Source organism: Chiloscyllium plagiosum, chromosome 6 (genome assembly GCF_004010195.1).
Source record: "Chiloscyllium plagiosum isolate BGI_BamShark_2017 chromosome 6, ASM401019v2, whole genome shotgun sequence".
In the NCBI taxonomy this organism is placed as follows: domain Eukaryota; kingdom Metazoa; phylum Chordata; class Chondrichthyes; order Orectolobiformes; family Hemiscylliidae; genus Chiloscyllium; species Chiloscyllium plagiosum.
In genome coordinates, this window is record NC_057715.1 from 51,645,109 (window position 1) to 51,667,539 (window position 22,431).

The 22,431-nt window shown below is 39.8% G+C and overlaps 1 protein-coding gene across 11 annotated transcripts in view; it reads right to left on the reverse strand.

Moving 5' to 3' along the window:
- Positions 1–22,431, reverse strand: part of LOC122550578 (protocadherin Fat 3-like) — a 794,139-nt gene that overhangs the window by 51,088 nt on the left and 720,620 nt on the right. For all 11 annotated transcript variants that reach the window (XM_043691532.1, XM_043691531.1, XM_043691530.1 and 8 more), the window contains one exon: positions 18,271–18,428. In XM_043691532.1, coding sequence (XP_043547467.1) covers positions 18,271–18,428 — 158 coding nt within the window. The remainder of the gene's footprint in view (positions 1–18,270; positions 18,429–22,431) is intronic.

Consider the following 22,431-nt stretch of genomic DNA (forward strand, 5'->3'; position numbering starts at 1 on the left):
AAGTATATCTTTTTTTAAGGTAAGGGAGGTCAAAACAGAACACTACACTTTCAAGTGTGATCTCAGTGAAACCCTATATAGCTGCAGTAAGATTTCCTTACTCCTGTACTCAAACCCTTTTGCAATGAAGGCCAGTGTACCTATTGCTGAAAATGTGTTGCTGGAAAAGCGCATTCCTTCTTCAGGAATGCCCGAAACATCGATTCTCCTGCTCCTTGGATGCTGCCTGACCTGCTGTGCTTTTCCAGCAACACATTTTCAGCTCTGATCTCCAGCATCTGCAGCCCTCACTTTCTCCAATGTACCTATTGCCCTTCTAACTGCTTGCTGCGCCTGCACGCTAGCTTGCAATAACCTCTACACAACAACATCTGGCCCTCTTTGCAAGTCAACATCACATCATCATTTAAATATTACGCTGCCGTTCTGTTTTCTCTTATACCAAAGTAGAGGAATGTACACTTATCTATGATGATGCTGCTCCTTGAACAAGGTTGTGTTGTCCTTGGTTCCTTTTTCAGTTGGGTTGTAAATATAGAGAATCTGGGAGGTCTAGGTTTGAAGGGTTTTAGGGCCAATTTGATTATAGCTAACAGATACTGCCTCAGCAAAAATGCTTTCAAGTTTTAGAGAAAAAAAACACTTGTACAATGAAACGGAAATGGCCAGTTCTCCTAGCTCAGCTTTCTCTGGTTCAGTTTGGGTTTAGCAAGCAGTCAGTTGTGAAGCTGCTGGACCCAAAGAAGCAGGTCCATGCTGAACTTCTCTCTCTCTCTCTCTGACATCTCTCCTGCAAGACCCTGTGTTTGGTTTTACCTTTTGTGCCAAGGTTGTTTAAGGGGATTGTTGCAAGTATTTGGAACAGCATCATTAAGTTGGGATGATCTGTTTGGTTTTTGGAGAGGTTAAGTTATTCAGTATTCTGTTCTCTTTTGTTTGTGTTTCTTTGGGTAAACTTGTAAATAAGTTGTGTTGTTTAAAACCAAGTGGTTAGGCCAGCTGCATCACTCCTGGAATATCCACTTACATCTTTTTTAAAACAAATAGCAAAGTTAGGGTCAGGCTACTTTCATGTAATGCTTTGAAGGGGGTCTGGCCTTGTCCATAACATATCCATGTTGTACTAAACTTGCCATATGTTTCCCCAATCAACTTGTCAAAATTGCCCTGAAGTATCTTTAGGTTCTCTTCACCACTCCCATCTAGTTCTGTGTTGGCAGCAAACTAAGAAATATTGCACTCAATTTCTTCATCTAAATTATTGATGTGTGTTGTGAATAGCTGGGACTCAAGCACTGACCTGTGCAGTACCACACTTGCCACTGTGGTATTCAACCATGTATTCCTAATCTGTTCTCAGTATACTAACTAATTCTCAATCCATGCCAATATATTATCACTAATCCAATGTATTTTCATTTTGTCCAATAACCTTGTATGTGGAACTTTATTTGAAAATTCTAATACTCCACATTCACTGTTGTTCGTTCATCAATTCAACCAGTTCCATCCTGAAAAAAAACAGTAAGTTTGTCAAACACAGTTATCTTTTCATAAAACCATTAATGGGAGCTACGAAATGAAAAGAAAATGAAGATGATGAATAAAGAGACGAACAGGGGGAAGAGGAGAGATGGCAGAGGGGAAACAAGAAGTAGGATAAGGATTAAAAAGATGAAATGGACTTAATAAACATTACTAAAACATATTATTTGGTCCATATCATAACGCTGTTCATAGATGGTTGCCAAACACAAACTGGTTATGTTTTTCCTAATACTTCACTGGTTGTAGGTTCATTCTACATTCTAAGATCATGAAGCAGCAGATAAGTGCAATTCCCTCTTTCATTGCAAGAGAACCACGATAGTTCAAAAGGAGAAAGGATAAGGATCTATTTTTTAGATTAGATTAGATTTACAGTGTGGAAACAGGCCCTTTGGCCCAACAAGTCCACACCGACCCGCCGAAGAGCAAACCACCCAGACCCATTCTCCTAATAGCTCAGTCCACCTTCATACTCTGAGCTAAAATAAACCTTCTCTCTCTTCATTTTCCTTCTTCAAAGGGTGATAAAAATGGATAATTAAAGAAGAGTGGCTGCTTGAGTATCTAATCAAGAAATTAAGGTGTTGGCCAGGAAATTCAGGAAGGTACAAAGTCATCAGGCATCCAGGTCTTGTAGTTATATTTTAATAAAGTGCATGTAGATAGAATCTGTATTAAATGTTGATGAGAGAACAATAATGGGGAAAAGGCTGACACAGTAAGTGTAACAAACAACATCACAATGGAGTCAATGATGTGGACAAAATCTATGTATGTGAGATTTCTAATATATGACATTGTGCCAAATAGTATAAGCAGCAAATGATAGACATAACTGAGCAATCCTACAACCAATGGATCATATCTAAACTCCACAGTCCTATCACATGCAGTCATTAATGGTGGTGGACAATTGCATAAATCCCTGGAGGAGGCAGCTCCATAAATATCTCCATCCTTACTGATGGAAGACACCAACACATTAATGCAAAAGATAAAGCTGAAGCCTTTACAGCAAACTTGAGCCAGAAGTGCCAAGTACCATCGCCAGTCAATTCAATTCACTCCACGTTATGAAGAAACAATTGTAGGCAGTGAATCTGTAAAGGCTATAGGCCCTGACAACATTCCGACTTGTGCTCCAGAACTTATCGCTCCCCTAGTCAAGCCCTTCCAGGACAGTTACAACACTGGCATCTACCTGACAATGTGGAACATTTCCCTGGTACATCCTGTACCCAAAAAGCAGGACAAATCCCAACCAGCCAATCACTGCCCCATCAATCATCAGTAAAGTGATTAAAAGGAGTCATCAGTGATATTAAACAGCATTTGCTCAGTGCTAACCTGTTGACTGTCATCCAGTTGGTTTCTGCCAAGGCTGCCCAGTTCCTGACCTCATTACAGCCTTGGTTCAAATATAGCTAAAAAAGCTGAATTCCAGAGATGTGGCGAGAGTGACATCCCTTGACATCAAGGCTACATTTCACTGAGTGTGGCATGAAGGAGCCTTAGCAAAACTGGATCAACAGAAATCAAGGGGCAAACTCTCTGCTGGCTGTGGTCATACCTGACACAAATGAAGATGGTTGTGTTTGTTAGAGATCAGTCATTTCAACTCCAGTGCAACTCTGCAGGAGGCCCTCAAGCTAGTGTCCAACGCACAACCATCTTAAGCTGCTTCATTAGTGATATTCCCTCTATCGTAAGGTCAGAAGTGGGATATTTGCTGATTATTGGACAATGTTTGGCACCATTCGTGACTACTCAGATAGTGAAGGAAGTCATGTTCAAATGCAACAAGATTTGGACAATTTCCAGGCTTGGGCTGACAAATGGCAAGAAATGACCATCTCCATTAAGAGACACAATCTAACCACTGCCCATTGACATTCAATGGTATAACCATCACTGAATCCCTCAGTATCAATATCCTGGACATTACCATTGACCAGAAACTCAACTGGACACATCGTATAAATACATTGGCTATGACAGCAGGTCAAAGGCAAGGAAGACTGCAGCGAATAACTCATCTGCTGACTCCCAAAGCCTGGTCACTATTTACAAAGCATAATGATGTGGAGGTGCCAGTGTTGGAATGGGGTGGACAAAGTCAGAAGTCATATGACAACAGGTTATTGTCCACAGGTTTATTTGGAATCACACGCTTTCATAGCACTGCTCCTTTGTCAGGCAGCTTCATGTGACGAAGGAGCAGCGCTCCAAAAGCTTGTAATTTCAAGTAAACCTGTTAGACTCGAACCTGGTGCCGTGTGACTGCTGAATTTGTACAAAGGACAAGTTAAGAATGCGATGAATACTCCTCACCTTCCTGGACTGATGCAGCTCCAACAACACCAAAGCATCCCATTCAGACCCAACCCTATCCCTTTAACCTTGCATTTCCAATGACTAATCTACCTAGCCTACACACCATGGGCAATTTACCATGGCAAATCAAGTTAATCTGCACATCTTTGGACTGTGGGAGGATACCCACATAGATAGGAATTCTAATTCACACAGATACAAGGAGAATGCGCAAACTCCTCACAGACAGTTGCCAGAGGCTGGAATTGAACCCAGATCTCTGTGCTGTGAGTTAGCATTGCTTTTACTGCTGTTGGGTCAAAATTCTGGAAATCCCCCCCCTAAGGTCATTGTGTGTCTACCTACAGCACATGGACTACAACTGTTCAAGGTAGCTCAAGACCACGTTTCGGCAAAATTTTACAACTTTGCTCCTGGTCTCACCCACTTGATTAGAAAATTTTCTCCAAATATTCCATCTGTAATGTTATTCTCATATATTTAATTGATCAAATCCTTTTGTATTTTCTTTCCATCCTCTTTACAGGTTACCTTCTCACTTATCTTTGTGACATCAGTATTTCACTTGATCCCTTCATCTATGTCATTGATTAAGATTGTACACAGCTGAGGCTGAAGTACTGATGTTGCAAAACACTGCTATGTATTTTCATTAATCAATTAATCCATTAATTAAAATGTCAGAAGGCGTAATGTAGTCTAATAATCTCTTGCATGGAACATAAAATGCTTTTCAAACTCTGGAGAACTGAAGCCTTTGACTCCTATCCCAGCTGCAGTACACTCACGCTCACCACCTCTCCACATGCTTATCATGCTTCTAAGCTGACCTCTAAGGTGCACACAATGTCAGTGCCTGAACTGGTGGCTGCAAGTGGGAAATCAAGTGATTATACAATTGTTCAGTTAACGTGTCACTCCACATTGAAGTGAACTATATTTGCTTCAGATTATCTACTCTGACAATTGTTACATTCAGTGTGGCATATGACTATCATAACTGCCAGCAGTAGGAGCAGTGAACTCAAATACAATCTATAGTATCAAGCCTGGCATATTCCCTACTCTACCATTACCATGAAGCAGGGATCAACAATAGTTCAATGAAGTGTGATAGAAAGTATGCCAGGCATAGCAAAATGTGTCAAACTGGTAAAAGTTACAACATGGAATGACTTGTGTACAAACAGCATTAACAGCATGTAATAGACAGAGCTAAATGATTCCACAAGCAATTGCAGTCCTGCCACGTCCAGTCATGAATATTGGTGAGCAGTTGAACAAATCACCTAGAGGAGCAGGTTCTACAAGTATTACCATTCTCAATCTTAGGAGAAGCCAACACATCAGTGCAAAAGGTAAGACTGACGTATTTGCAATGATTGTCAGCCAGAAGTGCTGTGTGGATGATCCTATGGAGGTTCCCAGCATCATAGATGCTAGTCTTCAGCCAATTCAATTCATTCCATGCAATAACAAGAAATGACTGAAGGCACTGGATTCTGCAAAAGTATGACCCCTGATTATATTCCAGCAGTACTGAAGACTTGTTCTCTAGAACTAATGGTGCCTCTAGTCAAATTTGCAATAAAGCTACAAACACTAACATCTTCTTGACAATGCAGAACATTGCCTAGGTATATCATGCACACAGAAAGCAGAGAAAAACTAATCCGGCCAATTATCACCTCATCAGTCTACTCATTAGCAAAATGATGGAAGAGATTATCAACAGTGCTATCAAGTAGCATTGCTTAGCAATAATATATTCATCTATCTCTTGACCTCAGCTTTGGCTCAAACATAAAGAAAACAACTGAACTCCAGAGGTGAGGAGAGACTGACGGTCTTTGAGATCAGGATGCATTTGACCGAGTGGAACCCAAGCAGAACTTGACTCATTGAGAATTAGGGAAATACTCTTCAATGGTTGGAGTCATGCAGCTGTGGTTGTTGGAGGTTAGTCACCATAATTCCAGAACATCTCTGCAAGAATTTCTCAGTGTAGTGTCTAGGCCTAACCAGCTTCAGCTGTTTCATCAATGACATTCCCTCCACCATAAGGTCATAAATGGGGATGCTTGCTTATGAATGTGTAAAGACTGAATCTTTAAATTTAACTTTATCTTAGATTGTTGTCTGAAATGCAAAAGGGCTGTTCTGAAACCAAGGATTATGGAAGTGGCTGCTGCACTTTTAAAAAGCAAATTACTGAAACTCATTGGAATTATGTTTCCATTACTGTTTTGTTCAAGCAATGGAAAAAGCTGTTAGTAGATAGGATGGTACTAGGTGTATACAATGTAAGATTCAGCCAGCAACAAGTTGCTGATTGGTTTGTGGATGTTTAATGTCATCAATCTGACAACAATTATCTGATTTAGCTTCTAGACAGCTGAACAGAATGTGGGTGTGAATGATGCTGACTGTTGAAAGGACAAATGGTGTTTGTTCTGCCTCGCTCCTATCAATTATCTAAAGCCTGAAGAGAGCCATATTTTCTCTCATAAGTTCTCAAAACCCATTGCTTTTAACCAAGAAGTCCAGAGGAACAATTCCTCAAACCCTGAGGAACAATGCTATTAAACTATTTCAATGCTATTAAACTAATTTTTTTCCCATCAATATTGTTTTGGCTCTGTAGCCAGGGTTTAGAATGGCATTAGAGTTTTAAATACAAGAGTTGCACAATAACAGTTCATAATTGTTGACCTGTGGTTAGAAGCCATTTATCTCCAATACATAGCCATTCTTGTTAAGTACATAAGCCTGGAATACGTTAACCTGAGCTTTGCCAGGAGGTAGATTGAGGACTTTATGTACTTTGATAATTTTTAAAACTTTTGCAGTGACACTAAAAACAGGATTGATTTCCAGAGTGTTACCCCAATGAGTTATAACAATTACACAATGTTCGCCATCATTACAACTCAGGCACTGAAGCATTCTATGTTCAAGCTCAGAAAGACCTGGACAATGTCCAGACATGGGCTGATAAGCCGCAAGTAACATTTATGCCACACAAATGCCAGGCAATGAATAACAAGAGAGAATCTAAACATCATCCCTTAAATCTCAATGGCATTATCATTGCTAAATTAGCCACTATTAACATTTGAGGGGTTACCATTTACCAGAAAGTGAATTGGATCAATCATACAAATTCTGTAGCTTTAACAGTGGGTCAGAGGCTAGGAATTCTGCAATGTGTAACTAATTTCCTGACTCCCCAAAGTCTGCGCACCATTAATAAGGTACAATTCAGGAGTGTGATGGAATGCATGCAGCTGCAACAACAATGAAGAAGCTCAAAACCATTCAGGATAAAGCAGCCTGCTGGATTGACACCATAACATCAAATATTCACTGCTGTACCACCAGTGCACAGTAGCAGTGCTGTATGTTATTGACAAGCTGCATGCAGAACCTCACCAAAGCTTCTTAGACAGCATCTTCCATGTCCATGACCACTACAACCCAGGAGGACAAGGGCTGCAGATGCAAACTGTGACACCTGCAATTTCCCCTCTAATCCACTCACCAGCCTGAAGTGTAAATAGCTTCAGCATTGCTACGTTGAAATCCTCATCCCCATAAATACACCAAATTAGATGGTTCAAGGCAGTAGCTCACCATAACCTTATCAATAGCAACTAAGAATGGGCAATAAATATTGACCCAGCCTGCAACTACCACAATCTATGAATGAACAAAAAAAAAATGCATAAATCATAGCAATTTAAATAAAAAAAAACAGATTTTGGTTCGATTACAGACCTTGATTAATCACAAAACAAACTTTAAAATGTTACTGAATTTTAGAATGCATTCAAAGATTACACTAGCATTATGAATCTGCATTTTAACAAGGGGTGGCACGGTGGCTCAGTGGTTAGCACTGCTGCCTCACGGCACCAGGGTCCTGGGTTCGATTCCCGCCTGTCTGTGTGGAGTTTGCACATGCTCCCTGTGTCTGCGTGGGTTTCCTCTGGGTGCTCCGGTTTCCTCCCACAATCCAAAAATGTGCAGGTCAGGTGAATCGGCCATGCTAAATTGCCCACAGTGTTAGTCAGTAGTAAATATAGGGTAGGGGAATGGGTTTGGGTGGGTTTCTCTTTGGAGGGGCGGTGCGGACTTGTTGGGCCGAAGGGCCTGTTTCCACACTGTAAGTAATCTAATCTAATCTAATCTAAACTCGTCGTATTCATCAGATTTTCCATATTCATTTAAAAACCTGTAGGTGGCAGTTTCTTACCTTGGAGATCAAGCAAAACCCTTAATAAATCACTTTGCAACTTGGATAAAGTATGATTTGCAAAGTCATTATATGATTGGCAGGGCAAATTCATTTAAGATCAATAACTTGTACTTAAAAAAAATCAAATGTGCACATTCTAAGAAAATATTTACAGGCCAAAAAGCATTATGTCATTTATAAATATTAGAACTGCTTTTTGACACAAATTTTTAACTCTTCTCTGGAAACAGGGAAGTGCCAATAGATGGGAGGGCAGCTAATGTGGTTCCACTTTTCAAGAAGGGCAGTAGAGATTAACCAAATTACAGAATGGTGAGTTTCACATCAGCGATAGGGAAACTATTGGAGAAAATTCTGAAGAAGCGAAGTGATACCCACTTTGAAAGGCATAGGTTAATTAGCGATAGTCAGCATAGCTTTCTCTGAGGGAGGTCATACCTAACAAATTTGTTAGAACTTTTTGAAAATGTGATCAAGTGTGTGGATGAGGAAAGTTCAGTTAATGAGCTTATATGGATTTTAGCAAAGCTTTTTGACAAGGTCCCACACGGGAGACTAATTGAAAGGTTAAAGTACATGGAATTGAGGGAAATTTGAGATAGATCAGAAATTGACTTAGTAATAGGATACAAGGAGTAATGTAGAAAGCTGTTTGAATGACTGGAGGCTGGTGTCCAGAGGCGTACGACAAGGATCAACAATGGGACCATTATTGTTTGTATCGATGAAAGTGCAGGGAGAATGTTAAGCAAATTTACAGACAACACCAAGATGGGCAAAGTGGTTAACAGTGATGATTGATTGTAGGTTACAGGAGGATATAAATAGCTCAGACCAGTGGTACATGATATTTAATCCTGATAAATGTGAGGAGGTATACTGAAGGAATATTTAATGAATAGCCTTATGTTGCTTAGAGGCATTTTCAAATAGATATTTCCGGGCATGTCAGAACCTCTGCTGTTTACAACCCCTTTTTGAAACTAGTCGAGAGTTTGGTGCTGGAAAAGCACAGGAGGTCAGGCAGCATCTGAATCGACATTTCTAGCATAAGCCCTTCATCAGGATATCTTAGGGTAGTTAGAGGAACAGAGGGATCTTGAGGTTGTTATTCACTGATCCCTGAAGTCAGCAAAACATGTGTTGTGGCATAGTGTATAAGGACAAGGACATAATGTTGGAGTTTTACAGATTATTGTTTAGACCCAAAGTGGAGTACTGTCTGCAGTTCTGGTCATCTCAATACTGGAAGGATGTGATAGTACTAGAGAGGTGTGACGACACTGCTCCTTTTACAAGGTTATGTCGTCCTTGCTGATTCTAAAGGAAAAAAAGTGAGGACTGCAGATGCTGGAGGTCAGTCAAGAGTATGGTGCTGGAAATGCACAACAGGTCAGGCAGCATCCAATGCCTCATATTCCGCCTTGACACCCTGCAACCACATGGAATAATTGTGGATTTCAAGTTTTCTCATTTCCCCTCCCCCCACATTATCCCATCCCAAGCCTCCAACTTGGCATCACCTCCTTACCTGTCCATCACTTTTCCCATCTATCCACTCCACCCCCCTCTCTGACCTATCACCTTCTCCCTCACCTTCATCTACTTACCACACTCTCAGCTACCTTCTCCCCAACTCCAGCTCCCTCCCATCTATCTCTCAGCCTCCCAGCCCATCGCCCTCATTCCTGATGAAGGGCTTATGCTAGAAATGTCGATTCAGATGCTGCCTGACCTGCTGTGCTTTTCCAGCACCACACTCTCGACTAGTTTCAAAAGGGGTTGTAAACGGCAGAGGTTCTGACATGTCCGGAAATATCTATTTGAAAATGCCTTTAAGCTTTTTTAAAGACATTTGTATAATGAAAGGGGAGTGGCCAGTTCTCAATGTTGATGTTTTTTTATGGATTGGCGTTAGCAAGCAGTCTGTTTGCAGCTGTTGGTCAAGTTTAGCTAGGAACCCAGAGAAGCTGCTGGACCCAACGAAACAGCTTCATGCTGATCCACCCTCCCTCTCTCTCTGCAATTTCTTTCCTCTAAGAACCTTTGTTTGATTTTACCTTTTTTTTTGGCAAGGTGGTGTTTATGGGGATGTTGCAAGTATTTGGAACAGCATAATTAAGTCGCGATAGAGTCAAATGACTTTCGAATAGTTATGTTATCCTAAATTCGGTTTTCTTTTGTTTGTGTATAAGTAAATTCTGTTAGTTTTAAAACTGAGTAGTTGGGCCAGCTGCATCACTCCTGGATACCCATCTACACCTACTTAAAGCAACTACATAAGTTAGGGTCTGGACTATCTGCTTGAAATGTTTTAAAGGGGCCTAGGCCCTGGTCCATAACAAGGGGTAGAGAGGAGGTTCACCAGGATGTTGTCTGGGATGGAGAAACTAGAGACGTTTTTTTTAACGAGCAGAGAAGACAGAGGAGGGACATTATTGAGGTGCATAAGATTATGAAGGGTATGAACAGGGCGAATAGAGAGCAGCTGTTCCCCTAGGTTGAGGAATCAATCATGACAAGGCATAGTTTTAAGGTAAGGGGCGAGAGATTCAGGAAACATTTTCACTCAGAGCGGGGTGGGAATCTGGAAGACACTATGCGGGAAAATAGTGGAGGCTGGAAACTTTACAACCTTTTACAAAAAAAATTGAATGAGAACTTCAAATATCATAACATTCAAGGATATGGGACAAGTACATGAAATTAGGATTAGCACACCTTTAGTGGTAATTATCTTGGCTCAGACTTAATGGGCTGAAGGGCCGTTTTGCACTCTGTGAATCTATAAAACTATGTACTAAGGAGATGATAGGTTGATAGCCTTACTTGTGGAATGAACATCCTGAGGACAAAGTGGAGAGGACAATTTACAATGTTTAAAAGGCATTTGGATAGGTACATGAATAGGAAAGGTTTGGAGGAACATGGGCCAGGAGCAGGCAGGTAAAGTAAGTTTGGGATCATGTTCAGCATGGATTGGTTGGACCAAAAGAGTCTGTATCCATGTTACATACCTCTATGACTGAATTTTGGCCTGCAATACTATAAGCCAGTTAAGCATCCAAATTTTCAATCACCTAATATTACATTGCTTTACAATGCTAAATAGTGGTGATATGTGTCTTTAATAAAAGTGAAATACTTTTCTGGATACATGTACTTAACAGATGTCGGTGATGATCAATCTTACTGTCATTTGCATTATTACTGAAAGTCTCAACCCTCTAATATTCTGGAAACATTTGTGTTAGTGCCAGAAGTAAAATACTATTTATTAGGGGGTTAGCTCTGAATGCATTGCCATAGATGTTGTGGACAGTATCACTTTAGCTGTTGCTTTTGATCTACAGTGCCAGTCTGCCTACTATTCATTTAAATTTATAACCTAGTCCAGCCTGAATACCTATAGAAGCAACTTCTGAGATGCAATTTTTGTTCTTAAGAGAAAAGGCCTACACCATCAATGTCCGAGAGATAATTTGAAGGCAGAGTTCATTTGCATGATCCATTAAACTAGTCACCTAGCAACACCTAAGTTCATTTGCTCCATTAAACGTTTGTAAAAGTACCATTGCAAGTATTACACTTCTTTTTTAAAAATTTTCCCTACAATATAACTGATACAATATCGGATTCAGTGATAGCTTGAATGGTAACGCATTAATGCAATTCAGTACTCTAGTTGTTAAAAACCACTTTAGTAAGTCACATGATAGTATGAGCACAATTGGTTGAGGTACAGTGAGCATACTGTATATGATGGTCAATGTGTCAACAATTGTTGCACAAGTGGTATTTTTAACTTGTCACACAAAAGGAAACGTGATGAAATAGTTACTAGAATGTAACAATGTCCTTGGACACGGAGAATATCAAGCACAGTCTTGCACCATGGTTCAGAAGCAATCTTGTGTGGAAGGAAAGCTTCTCTCAATTATTGAGTTTGATGGGATTGATATGTTTTGACTTGATTAGCTAACTGAGTTCAATATTAATGCTAGACCAATTTATGGATTCACACCAGTCTTTTTTTTTCCTCTTCATGTCCATGTGACCTGAATCTGTATGATATAGCATGGCTTGGTGTAGACTGTGTGGAATTACAACTGGCTTGCTCTCGAATATTCCATTCACAGAGAGCCTTAGTTCATCTCCAAATGATCAATATGAACATAATATTTCAGAGACTTGTTGGATGTGTTCAGGCCACCTGTTATCTTTTTTGAGTGGCACTAGCTGGTCATCATCTGATGTAGCTTGCTGAATCTGATCTGTCTCACCATGTCAGAAAATGAAAAAAAAATTGACGCTAATGATATATTCTAATTTATATTTGATAATATTCGCTTGTATTTGTGAAGGAATGTCTTTGTTCACCAGGTGAGTGCATCAACATGGCCATTTGGGGAGCTGGTGGGTATTGTACTTCTATACTGCACCCTCGAATCTTCATAAGCAGACATTGTTGAAATGGAGGCACACTCAAGTGAGGTTGTTGACAGTCATTTATAATAGCTTGTGGTTGGTATGAACAGCAAAATGCTTACTGGAAAGGTAAACAATTGCATCCCAAAAGCTAAAGCAAGAGTTTCTCTTTAAATGCTGTCATAAGGACCTTAGATTCAAAAGCAACAGGCTTGCCATTCTGTCGTGGGCATGCTCCAAGGCCTAAAACAAAAACAGAAAATGCTGGGGAAACTCAGGTCTGGCAGCATCTATAGTGAGTAAGACAAGAGTTAATGCTGAATCCAGTGACCCTTCATCATTTTGTTTTTACTATATGTTTCAAGATCTGTCTGGGATCCATTTATCTTCAAATGTGGTGAGCTTGGTGGGATCATAATATTTAAGTTTACACTTACTGATTGAAAGAGCACATTTGAGAGATTGTTGAATATGCTGGTGACTTTCTCCCACCTTGTGTGTTTTTAGAAGAACACCTCAAATAGAAGATACATTGGTTGCAAAATTTGGATTATATGCGGATAAAAAGTTAAGGCAAGTGAGAAACCTTTGTAAGTCATCTTTTATTCTGGTAGGATCAGGTCAAATACCTGTTGACAAATAGAACTGAAGAAGTTGATTTCGCTCATTGTGATTTGACACTTTTTGTTGAAAAAATACAACATTTCCCTACTGATGACATGAGCTGATGAGGTATCATAGAATCCCTGCAGTGTGTAAACAACCCTCCAAAGAGTATCCCATCCAGACCAATTCCCCCACCCTATTACTCTACATTTACCCTGGCTAATCTATCTTCCTATAGTAACCTTGAGTATATCCTGTCTGGCCCAGGGGACTTATCTATCATCATGCTTTTCAAAATTTTCAGCACATCTTTCTTCCTAACATCAACCTGTTCTCGCATATCAGTCTGTTTCAAGCTATCCTCAAAAGCATCAAGGTCCTCTCACGAGTGAATACTGAAGCAAAGTATTCATTAAGGACCTCCCCTGCCACCTCCAACTCCAGGCACAAGTTCCCTCCACTATCCCTGATTGGCCTTAACCTCACTCTGGCCATCCTCTTGTTCCTCACGTAAGTGTAGAATCCCTTAGGGTTATCCTTAATACGACCCACGAAAGCATTCTCATGTGCCCTTCTAGCTCTCCTTCCTGGCTACCTTGTAACCTTCTAAAGTACTGTCTGATCCTTGCTTCCTCAACCTTAAGTAAGCTTCCTTCTTTCTCTTGACTAGATGTTCCACATCCCTTATCACCCAAGATTCCTTCATCCTACCATCCTTTCCTTGCCTCAGTGGAACAAACCTATCCAATACAATCAGCAAGTGCTCCCTAAACAACCCCCACATTTCTGTCGTGCATTTCCCTGAGAACATGTGTTCCCAATTTAGGTGGCCCAGTTCCTGCCTAATAGCATTGTAATTCCCCTTCCCACAATTAAATACTTTCTCATACCATCTGCTCCTATCCCTTTCTATGAGTATAGTAAAGGTCAGGGAGTTATATCATGCTCATGTTTACTTCTTCCTAGAACACAATGTCATCTGCGACACAGATATGATGTACTAGATTCTTAATGATATGAGGTATTTGTTCTTAGAATACATCTGATGATGGATAATACAAATAGAAATCTGAGTGAACAATAGCTAGATTAGATTACTTACAGTGTGGAACCAGGCCCTTCAGCCCAACAAGTCCACACCGACCCTCCAAACAGCAACCCACCCAGACCCATTCCCCTACATTAACTCCTTCACCTAACATTACTGGCAATTTAGCATGGCCAATTCACCTAAACTGCACATTTTTGGACTGTAGGAGGAAACCGGGACACCCGGAGGAAACTCACTCAGACCCGGGGAGAATGTGCAAACTCCACACAGACAGATGCCTGAGGCGGGAATTGAACCTGGGTCTCTGGCACTGTGAGGCAGCAGTGCTAACCGCTGTGCCACCGTGCCGCCCACTGAAGACTGCTCTAAAAGTTATCAGTTCCTGTTACTCTGGGAAATATGTTTGGACAAATATCCATTCTTGACATTAAGCTTGGAAAAATGTTTGCCCTCTGAAAACTTGGGATTATGCTCTGCTCGGGTAGGATTCTTATCTGAACATCTTTTTGGTGCAACATTCCATCATCTTACAGCTAAATAGAAATGTACAAGTGATGGTTAGTTAGGTAACGAATAGACTTGAAAATCTAAAATCTTTTCATGGATCACAAGGTTTCAAGAATTCATCCCGAGGATCTATAATTAGCATATAATGCACGGGATGGTAGACTGTTATAAGGTTTAGAACATAGAACAATACAGCACAGAACAGGCCCTTTGGCCCACGATGTTGTGCCGAACATTTGTTCTAGCTTAAGCACCCATCCATGTACCAATCCAATTGCTGCTTAAAAGTCATCCAATGATTCTGACTCTGCCACTCCCACAGGCAGCGCATTCCATGCTCCCACCACTCTCTGGGTAAAGAACCTACCCCTGACATCCCCCCTATAAATTCCACCCTTCACTTTAAATTTATGTTCCCTTGTAAAACTCTGTTGGGAAAAAAGTCTTTGACTGTCTACTCTCTCTATTCCTCTGATCATCTTATAAACCTCTATCAAGTCACCCCCATCCTTCTCCGTTCCAATGAGAAAAGGCCTAGCACACTCAACCTATCCTCGTATGACCTATTCTCCATTCCAGGCAACATCCTGGTAAATCTCCTCTGCATCCTCTCCAAAGCTTCTACATCTTTGCTAAAATGAGGCGACCAGAACTGCACACAGTATTCCAAATGTGGCCTTACCAAGGTCCTATTCAGCTGCAACATCACCTCACGACTCTTGAATTCAATTCCTCTGCTAATGAACGCTAATACACCATAGGCCTTCTTACAAGCTCTATCCACCTGAGTGACAACTTTCAAAGATCTACGAACATAGACCCCAAGATCCCTCTGCTCCTCCACCTTACTAAGAACCCTACCGTTAACTCTGTGTTCAGCATTCTTATTTGTCCTTCCAAAATGGACAACCTCACACTTGACAGGGTTGAACCCCATTGATCCTGGCACCAGGGAGGCAACACACCATTCTGATTTTTCGCTGCTGTCTGTGCCTCTGACTAGAGAATCCCCTATCACAGTCAATCGCTTGGAACCCCATGTTCTACTCATTACATTTGAGCCAGTCTCAATACCAGAAACTTGGCTGTTCGTGCTACATTCCCTTGAGAGTCCATCACCCCCTACATTTTCCAAAACAGCATACTTGTTTCAAATGAAGATAGCCACAGGAAACTCCTGCACTACCTGCCTACTTCTCTTACCTTTCCTGGAGTTAACCCATATACCTGACTGTATCTGTGGCTTTTCCCCCTTCCTATAACTGCCATCCATCACACCCCTAGCTCTTGTAAATTCTTTATTGCCTCTAACTGCTTCTCCAACTGATTCACACGATCTGATAGGATTCACAACCAAAAGACACCTCTGTATATATAATAATCAGAAACATGGAAACTCTCCCTAAACTCCCACATCTGACAGGAAGAACATAACACTCTACTAAAGGCCATCTTTGCTCCTTTACAATCTGCAGACCCAGATAATAGCACCATCCTTTTGCTCTAAAAAGACAGTGCTCCAGGCTAACTTAGCACTTGTGGTTTATATTTTTAAAATTTAACCAAGATTCAGATCTCAATAAAACATATAATCAAGAAAGCACCCACTCTACTCACTACTGCAGACTTACAGCAATCTTACACATAAAAACTATGTACTTATCTGTTCCTGTGCTGTGAGCTCTCCTACACAGGTTCCTCCAAGGTCAGCTGTGATTTTCACTGTTAATTTTTCCTAGATGCACTCCGAAGTTCAGAGATACATGAACTCAAACAGCAAAGGCAGTAACTGTGCAGATTCACTGCTGTGTCAAGCCTCCTTCTTCCTCTTTACAAGACATTCAACCTCCCTTGTCAACCAAGGTTCCCTCACACGACCATCTTTTTCCTGCCTGACAGGTACATACATATCAAGGACACGTCATAACTGTTCCCTAAAAAAGTTCCACATTTCAACGACATCCTTCCCTGACAGCCTGTGCTCCCAATTTATGCTCCTCAGATCCTGTCTTGCAGCATCGTATTTACCCTTCCCCCAATTGTAAAACCTGCCCTGTTGCACGCACCTATCTCTCTCCATAACCAAGGTGAAAGTCACAGAATTGTGGTCACCATCACCCCAAAATGCTTACCCACTAACAAGCCTACTAACTTGTTTGAGGTTATCTTGTATGAACTGCACCAAACTGTACCAATTTCCACAGAACATCTTGCACCAGTGCCAATGTTATGATATAGTGCCCATTTTCTATTTCTTTTATAGCATTTCACTTAGGGATGGAGGTAAAGGCTTCAGTTTTTCTAACAGCATCTATGCTGGGTGTCAAGGTTACCACAAGCACTGTGTGGCCTGCAGGTTGCAATATTGTTATCTTTTGGACTTTGTTGACATATTTATTTGGCATGGACAGAACTTTGGAAGCCTCTTCAACAGAGTTGGTTCACATGCTGTTGTGAAACTGTGTTTTAGTTTGAGTTTTTTTTGGGTGATTGGAATTCCTATTCATTTTAGTTCAGTGCCCGATTGTGGCATATAGTTTACATATGTCACAAAATGCTGGCCACTGTCTTGGTGAGTGAAACATGTCTCATTCAAGAACTATATTTTCCACTGAACTTGTTAATGACTGAAACTTTTCTTCTGGAGTCAAGCACTTGTAGATGCTGCTGGCAAGGTACATCTGCTTCAGACTTGTACTCTTCTTCTTGAAGAGTCTCAATATTATTTTATTTCTTGGTTGCTCAGAAGTGTTACATAAGGATTTAATGTAGGTAAAATTTGATAAGCTTTTCAGCTAGGTAAGCACTGGTAAATTCACACCCTCGTCCTATGTCTTGACAACTGCTCACAATGTGCTCGAATGTTTCACCTGATTTGTGGTGGTGTGGCATGATCTGTGTAGCCTGAAACTGATTCAAACTTTAAGTTGATCTTCCAAAATCTGGAGGTGAGGTGCATACCTTTGTACCAGATTGTAAAATATTGTAGTCTCATGTAACAGTCTTAAAGGTATTGGCACATCTAGTCTGGAATCTGTTCCATATCGTAAACTATTCAGCTGTAAGCCCTTTACTTTTTGAGTTGTCAGTTTTTTGGAGATTGTTAGCTGCTCTGAAACTAGTTTTAGGTTGGTATGCATGTAAAGTGCAAAAGTTAATTATATTCCTACTCACATTAATGTTCCCAGAGGTGTTTACATTTTGCACCATATTTCTGTACATTACCTTTAACAAAATTATCTCAAATCTTAAAATAACAGAAGACCTGAGTACTTTGCTAATATTAGTTCTGACTGTAGAACTTCCTGAACTATTTCTGTATAAATCACAATAGCCAGCTTGAAAGAGAGAAAATCCTGGAAATCAATTACTAAGCAAGCTACTTAACAAGTCACTCCATGTTACAAGGAGAGTAATAAATCGGATCAGTTCTTAAACACTGAAATGCAAAAGGCAACCATCAGTTTAAGATACTATCCAAAATATTGTGAGAGCCATAAACAATAAAAAAGCACTTGTGTTAATAAAATTCATTTACCTTTAGAATGACACAATAATCTCCTTCTGCATACATTATTATTCCATTACTCTGCAGTGTTCTCAAATGCAGCCCCAATTTCAGTTCATCTCTTTTACTGTTCTCTGCCACCCGATACTTAATGTAGCTGTTTCCAGCAAAGCTAAGGGATGCATGACCTGAATGGATTAAGTAAAAGCATTTGGAAACATTAGACTGCACTCGTGCAATATGTACGGGGACATTTATTCTGAAAGCATTTCAATATTGCATTAGATTACAACATTAGATTAGGATTATTTGCACTTTTAACAAAACATAACATTTATAAATATTTATAAATATTATTTTTCAAGTTTTACTTTAAAACACCTTGCAGCGAAATCAGTAACAACCTAGAACAACTTGATATACTTAAATGAAAATGCTATTAAAAGACAACCTGAAAATTGCTGATACTCTATTGTTTAATTGGGTGGTGAAGCTAAATAGAAACCAATAAAAATCAAAGCCATGTCACATTGGAAAAGCAGCTAGCTTTCACACTAGTTTCCTAATGTTTTGATTTGTTTTCAGCATGGATTTTGACCTTTCAATTTTGTTCATAATTTCCTAAAAACAAATTAACTGAAAATGTGTCATCAAAACAATGACATAACAAAAATTTGTTAAAGAACTTTAAGAGAAACTAACACAAAATGATAGGGGAAAATAGAAACAGAAACCATTGAACTCTAATTCAAGAGAGGGCATACAAATTTGTATGGGATTTATTTTCTTTTTCTTTGCTTGCTGACCTCCTTTCACTATCTTGTCCCTCAGTTTGTACACAATGGTCCTCTTTCTGTAAGCACCAGTTTTGCTTCCATTAACATTCTGCTCCCACAAAAATACAGTAGGCATTTCTCACTCCAACTTTCGAGAGCAATTTGCACAATATAACCACAACAATCAACCAATTAGACAACCAGACTGTACTGTCAACTTGAATGGCCAAAAAGCCGTGTCGATATACATTGAATCCATTAATTAACAAATGTAATTTCACATATTGTGTATTGATTTTTAGGAATGGCTAATGTCTCAAATGCACTCATTTTGTAGAAATAATATATTAATATCAGTTGGACCAATGTATTAACTTATTTAAATACATGAAAATAAAATAATTATAAAGATAAAATATGAATTAACTTGCATTTATAAAACATATTTCACATCTGAACATCTCAAAATATTTCAAAATCTGCTAAATTACTACGAAATGCAGCACTTTTGTAGGCAAAAAATGATATTCTATTATCATTGAAATATTAACGTATTATTGAATTTTGAGAACAAATGTCAGCACGTATCTTGCTTTTGAAGTTTACAATGTACATAATTTTAAGAAAGCAGAATTCATCAGATATGAACAGAAATATAGAGGGTTCCTTTAAAGGAATATTTTCCGTGTAAAGCAGGGAAGGTTATTCTGCCAAAGGAAATCTATCTGCCTTATCTCCTGAAGGCCAGTCGGTGTTATTGCAGTTAATAGATCATTTACAGGCACAGAATGAGATCAATAGACTAACAGGATAGACATGCCCTGCAGCTCAAAAATTCCCAAGTCATTTCGAATATCAATATTTTTAGAACTTTTGTGGCCAACTTTGAGCCTCAAACAGCAGTTAACCAGTGTCAAACGTAATTGCTAGAACAACTTCCTTTCATATTACATTGGGAAAAGGCAAAATGTGCTGAAAATGTTATATTTACTGACTTTTCTTTTGTCCTTAACAGTATAATTCCCTGATTTTTTTTTTGAAGAACTATCAAAGGTTTCAATATATTAAATCTAAAATGTCACAAACCAAAACTAGCAACAGCTAACTTTTCAAATTAAAATCATCTTGAAACTAATTCATAACATGGCGGTTTAGTTTCTTTTTTTTTGTTTGCTGACCTCCTTCCACTATCTTGTCCCTCAGTTTGTACACAATGGTCCTCTTTCTGTAAGCACTAGTTTTGCTTCCATGAACGTTCTGATCCCACAAAAATACAGTAGGCATTTCTCAGTCCAGCTTTCGAGAGCAATTTGCACAGTATACTCACAATTCAAAGTTTGTGCGAAGATTTGTAGCTCGGGTGCTCGTTGCTGTGGTTCTGTTCGCCAAGCTGGAAGTTTTTGTTGCAAACGTTTCGTCCCCTGGCTAGGCGACATCATCAGTCCTTGGGAGCCTCCTGCGAAGCGCTTCTTTGATGTTTCCTCCGGTGTTTATAGTGGTCTGTCCCTGCCGCTTCCGGTTGTCAGTTTCAGCTGTTCGCTGTAGTGGTTGGTATATTGGGTCCAGGTTGATGTGTTTGTTGATGGAGTTTGTGGATGAATGCCATGCCTCTCGGAATTCATGAATTCGACTGGGACAACACTACTATCATAGGGCAAGCCAGACAGAGAACAGCCAGGGAATTCCTAGAGGCATGGCATTCATCCACAAACTCCATCAACAAACACATCGACCTGGACCCAATATACCAACCACTACAGCGGACAGCTGAAACTGACAACCGGAAGCGGCAGGGACAGACCACTATAAACACCGGAGGAAACATCAAAGAAGCGCTTCGCAGGAGGCTCCCAAGCACTGATGATGTCGCCTAGCCAGGGGACGAAACGTTTGCAACAAAAACTTCCAGCTTGGCGAACAGAACCACAGCAATAATCACAATAATCAACCAATTAGACAACAACACTGTACCGTCAATTTGAATGGTCAAAAAGCCATGTCGAGCAATTGAAAAGGCAGCCAACAACTATTCGTGGTCTGGGTGTTGCGTTAAGTAACTCAAAGCTTTGCTAGGAGGAGCTCTAGTCGGAACAATTGTTGTCCTGTATGTCTACATAATACTCATAAATTCAACAGAATGGAGTTCAAAACATAGGTGAAAACTCAACAGCCAATTATTTCATCTGAGTGCCTAAAGAATTGTGCAGTTACTTCCAAAGTTAGATATATTTAGATGATATTCCTTCCTAAATTTAAACAAATTTGAAGTCTTTAGATAAATACATTATTAAGCGACAAACTCATATGATATCACTATGTTATGGCATGTGATCAGAGGATATAAAGGTTTCAGTCTCTTTCTTAACTGGGGCCACTTGAAGCATGTTGGGTTTATGCAAGCACATGATTGTAACCAAATAAACTTAGTACCGACCAAGACATTAACGTTCCTATATGTATATATAAAAAAAAAACAAACACACACCCCCACCTACCCTCTATGAGTTACAATAAGCATCTAATGAATCGTTCAGTATTATGTCATCTACATCAAGTTTTTATGTTATAGGAGATGCCACAAATATTGCCAGGCACAAAGACTTTGCTGGTGGATCTCTCTAGGTGCACATTCAAACTTAATTCTGCAAACACTATTTGTAATCAATGATCAATTTATTGTCTCTCAGCTAATGGGCATTTTTATCTACCATTTACACTTTATAATTTATATTGGAAAACATATAACTTATTGTAAGAGATACAGATCTCTTCTATCAGCATTCCGATCTCTTTAATTATAGCATCTTTAGTCAAGTAGGCTAACAAATAGGTTAGAATTTTAGATGCTTTGAAGGATGGGTTGAAAGGAAGGGGTCATAAAATTTGGTGCTATCAGATGTCACGAGGAATAAACCTTCCAGCGAGGTGGAAACTGGAGACTGTAAGAATCAGGAAGATAGCATTAATAAGGGGAAGAGGAGGCAGAGAGCAGATGAATGTAAAAGAACTGGTGGCCTGAAGTACATATTCTTTAATGCAAGAAGTATAGTGGGTAAGGCAGATGAACTCAGGGCTTGGATTAGTGCCTGGGAGTATGAAGTTATTGCAATCACAGAGACTTAGTAGAAGGAAGGGCATGAATGGCAACTAAATGTTCCAGGATATAGACACTTCAGATAGAACAGGGAGGGAAGGAAAAGGAGGGGTAGGGAAGGGGGGAAGGAGTTGCATTGCTAGTCAGGGATGATATCACAGCTATGCTAAAGGAGGACACTACGGAGAGCTTGAGTAGTGAGGCATTATGGGTGGAGCTGAGAAATAAGAAGGGCGCAGTTACATTGTTGGGGCTGTATTACAGGCCTCCCAATAGTGAGTGTGAGGTAGAAGAACAAATAGGTAAACAGATTATGGGAAG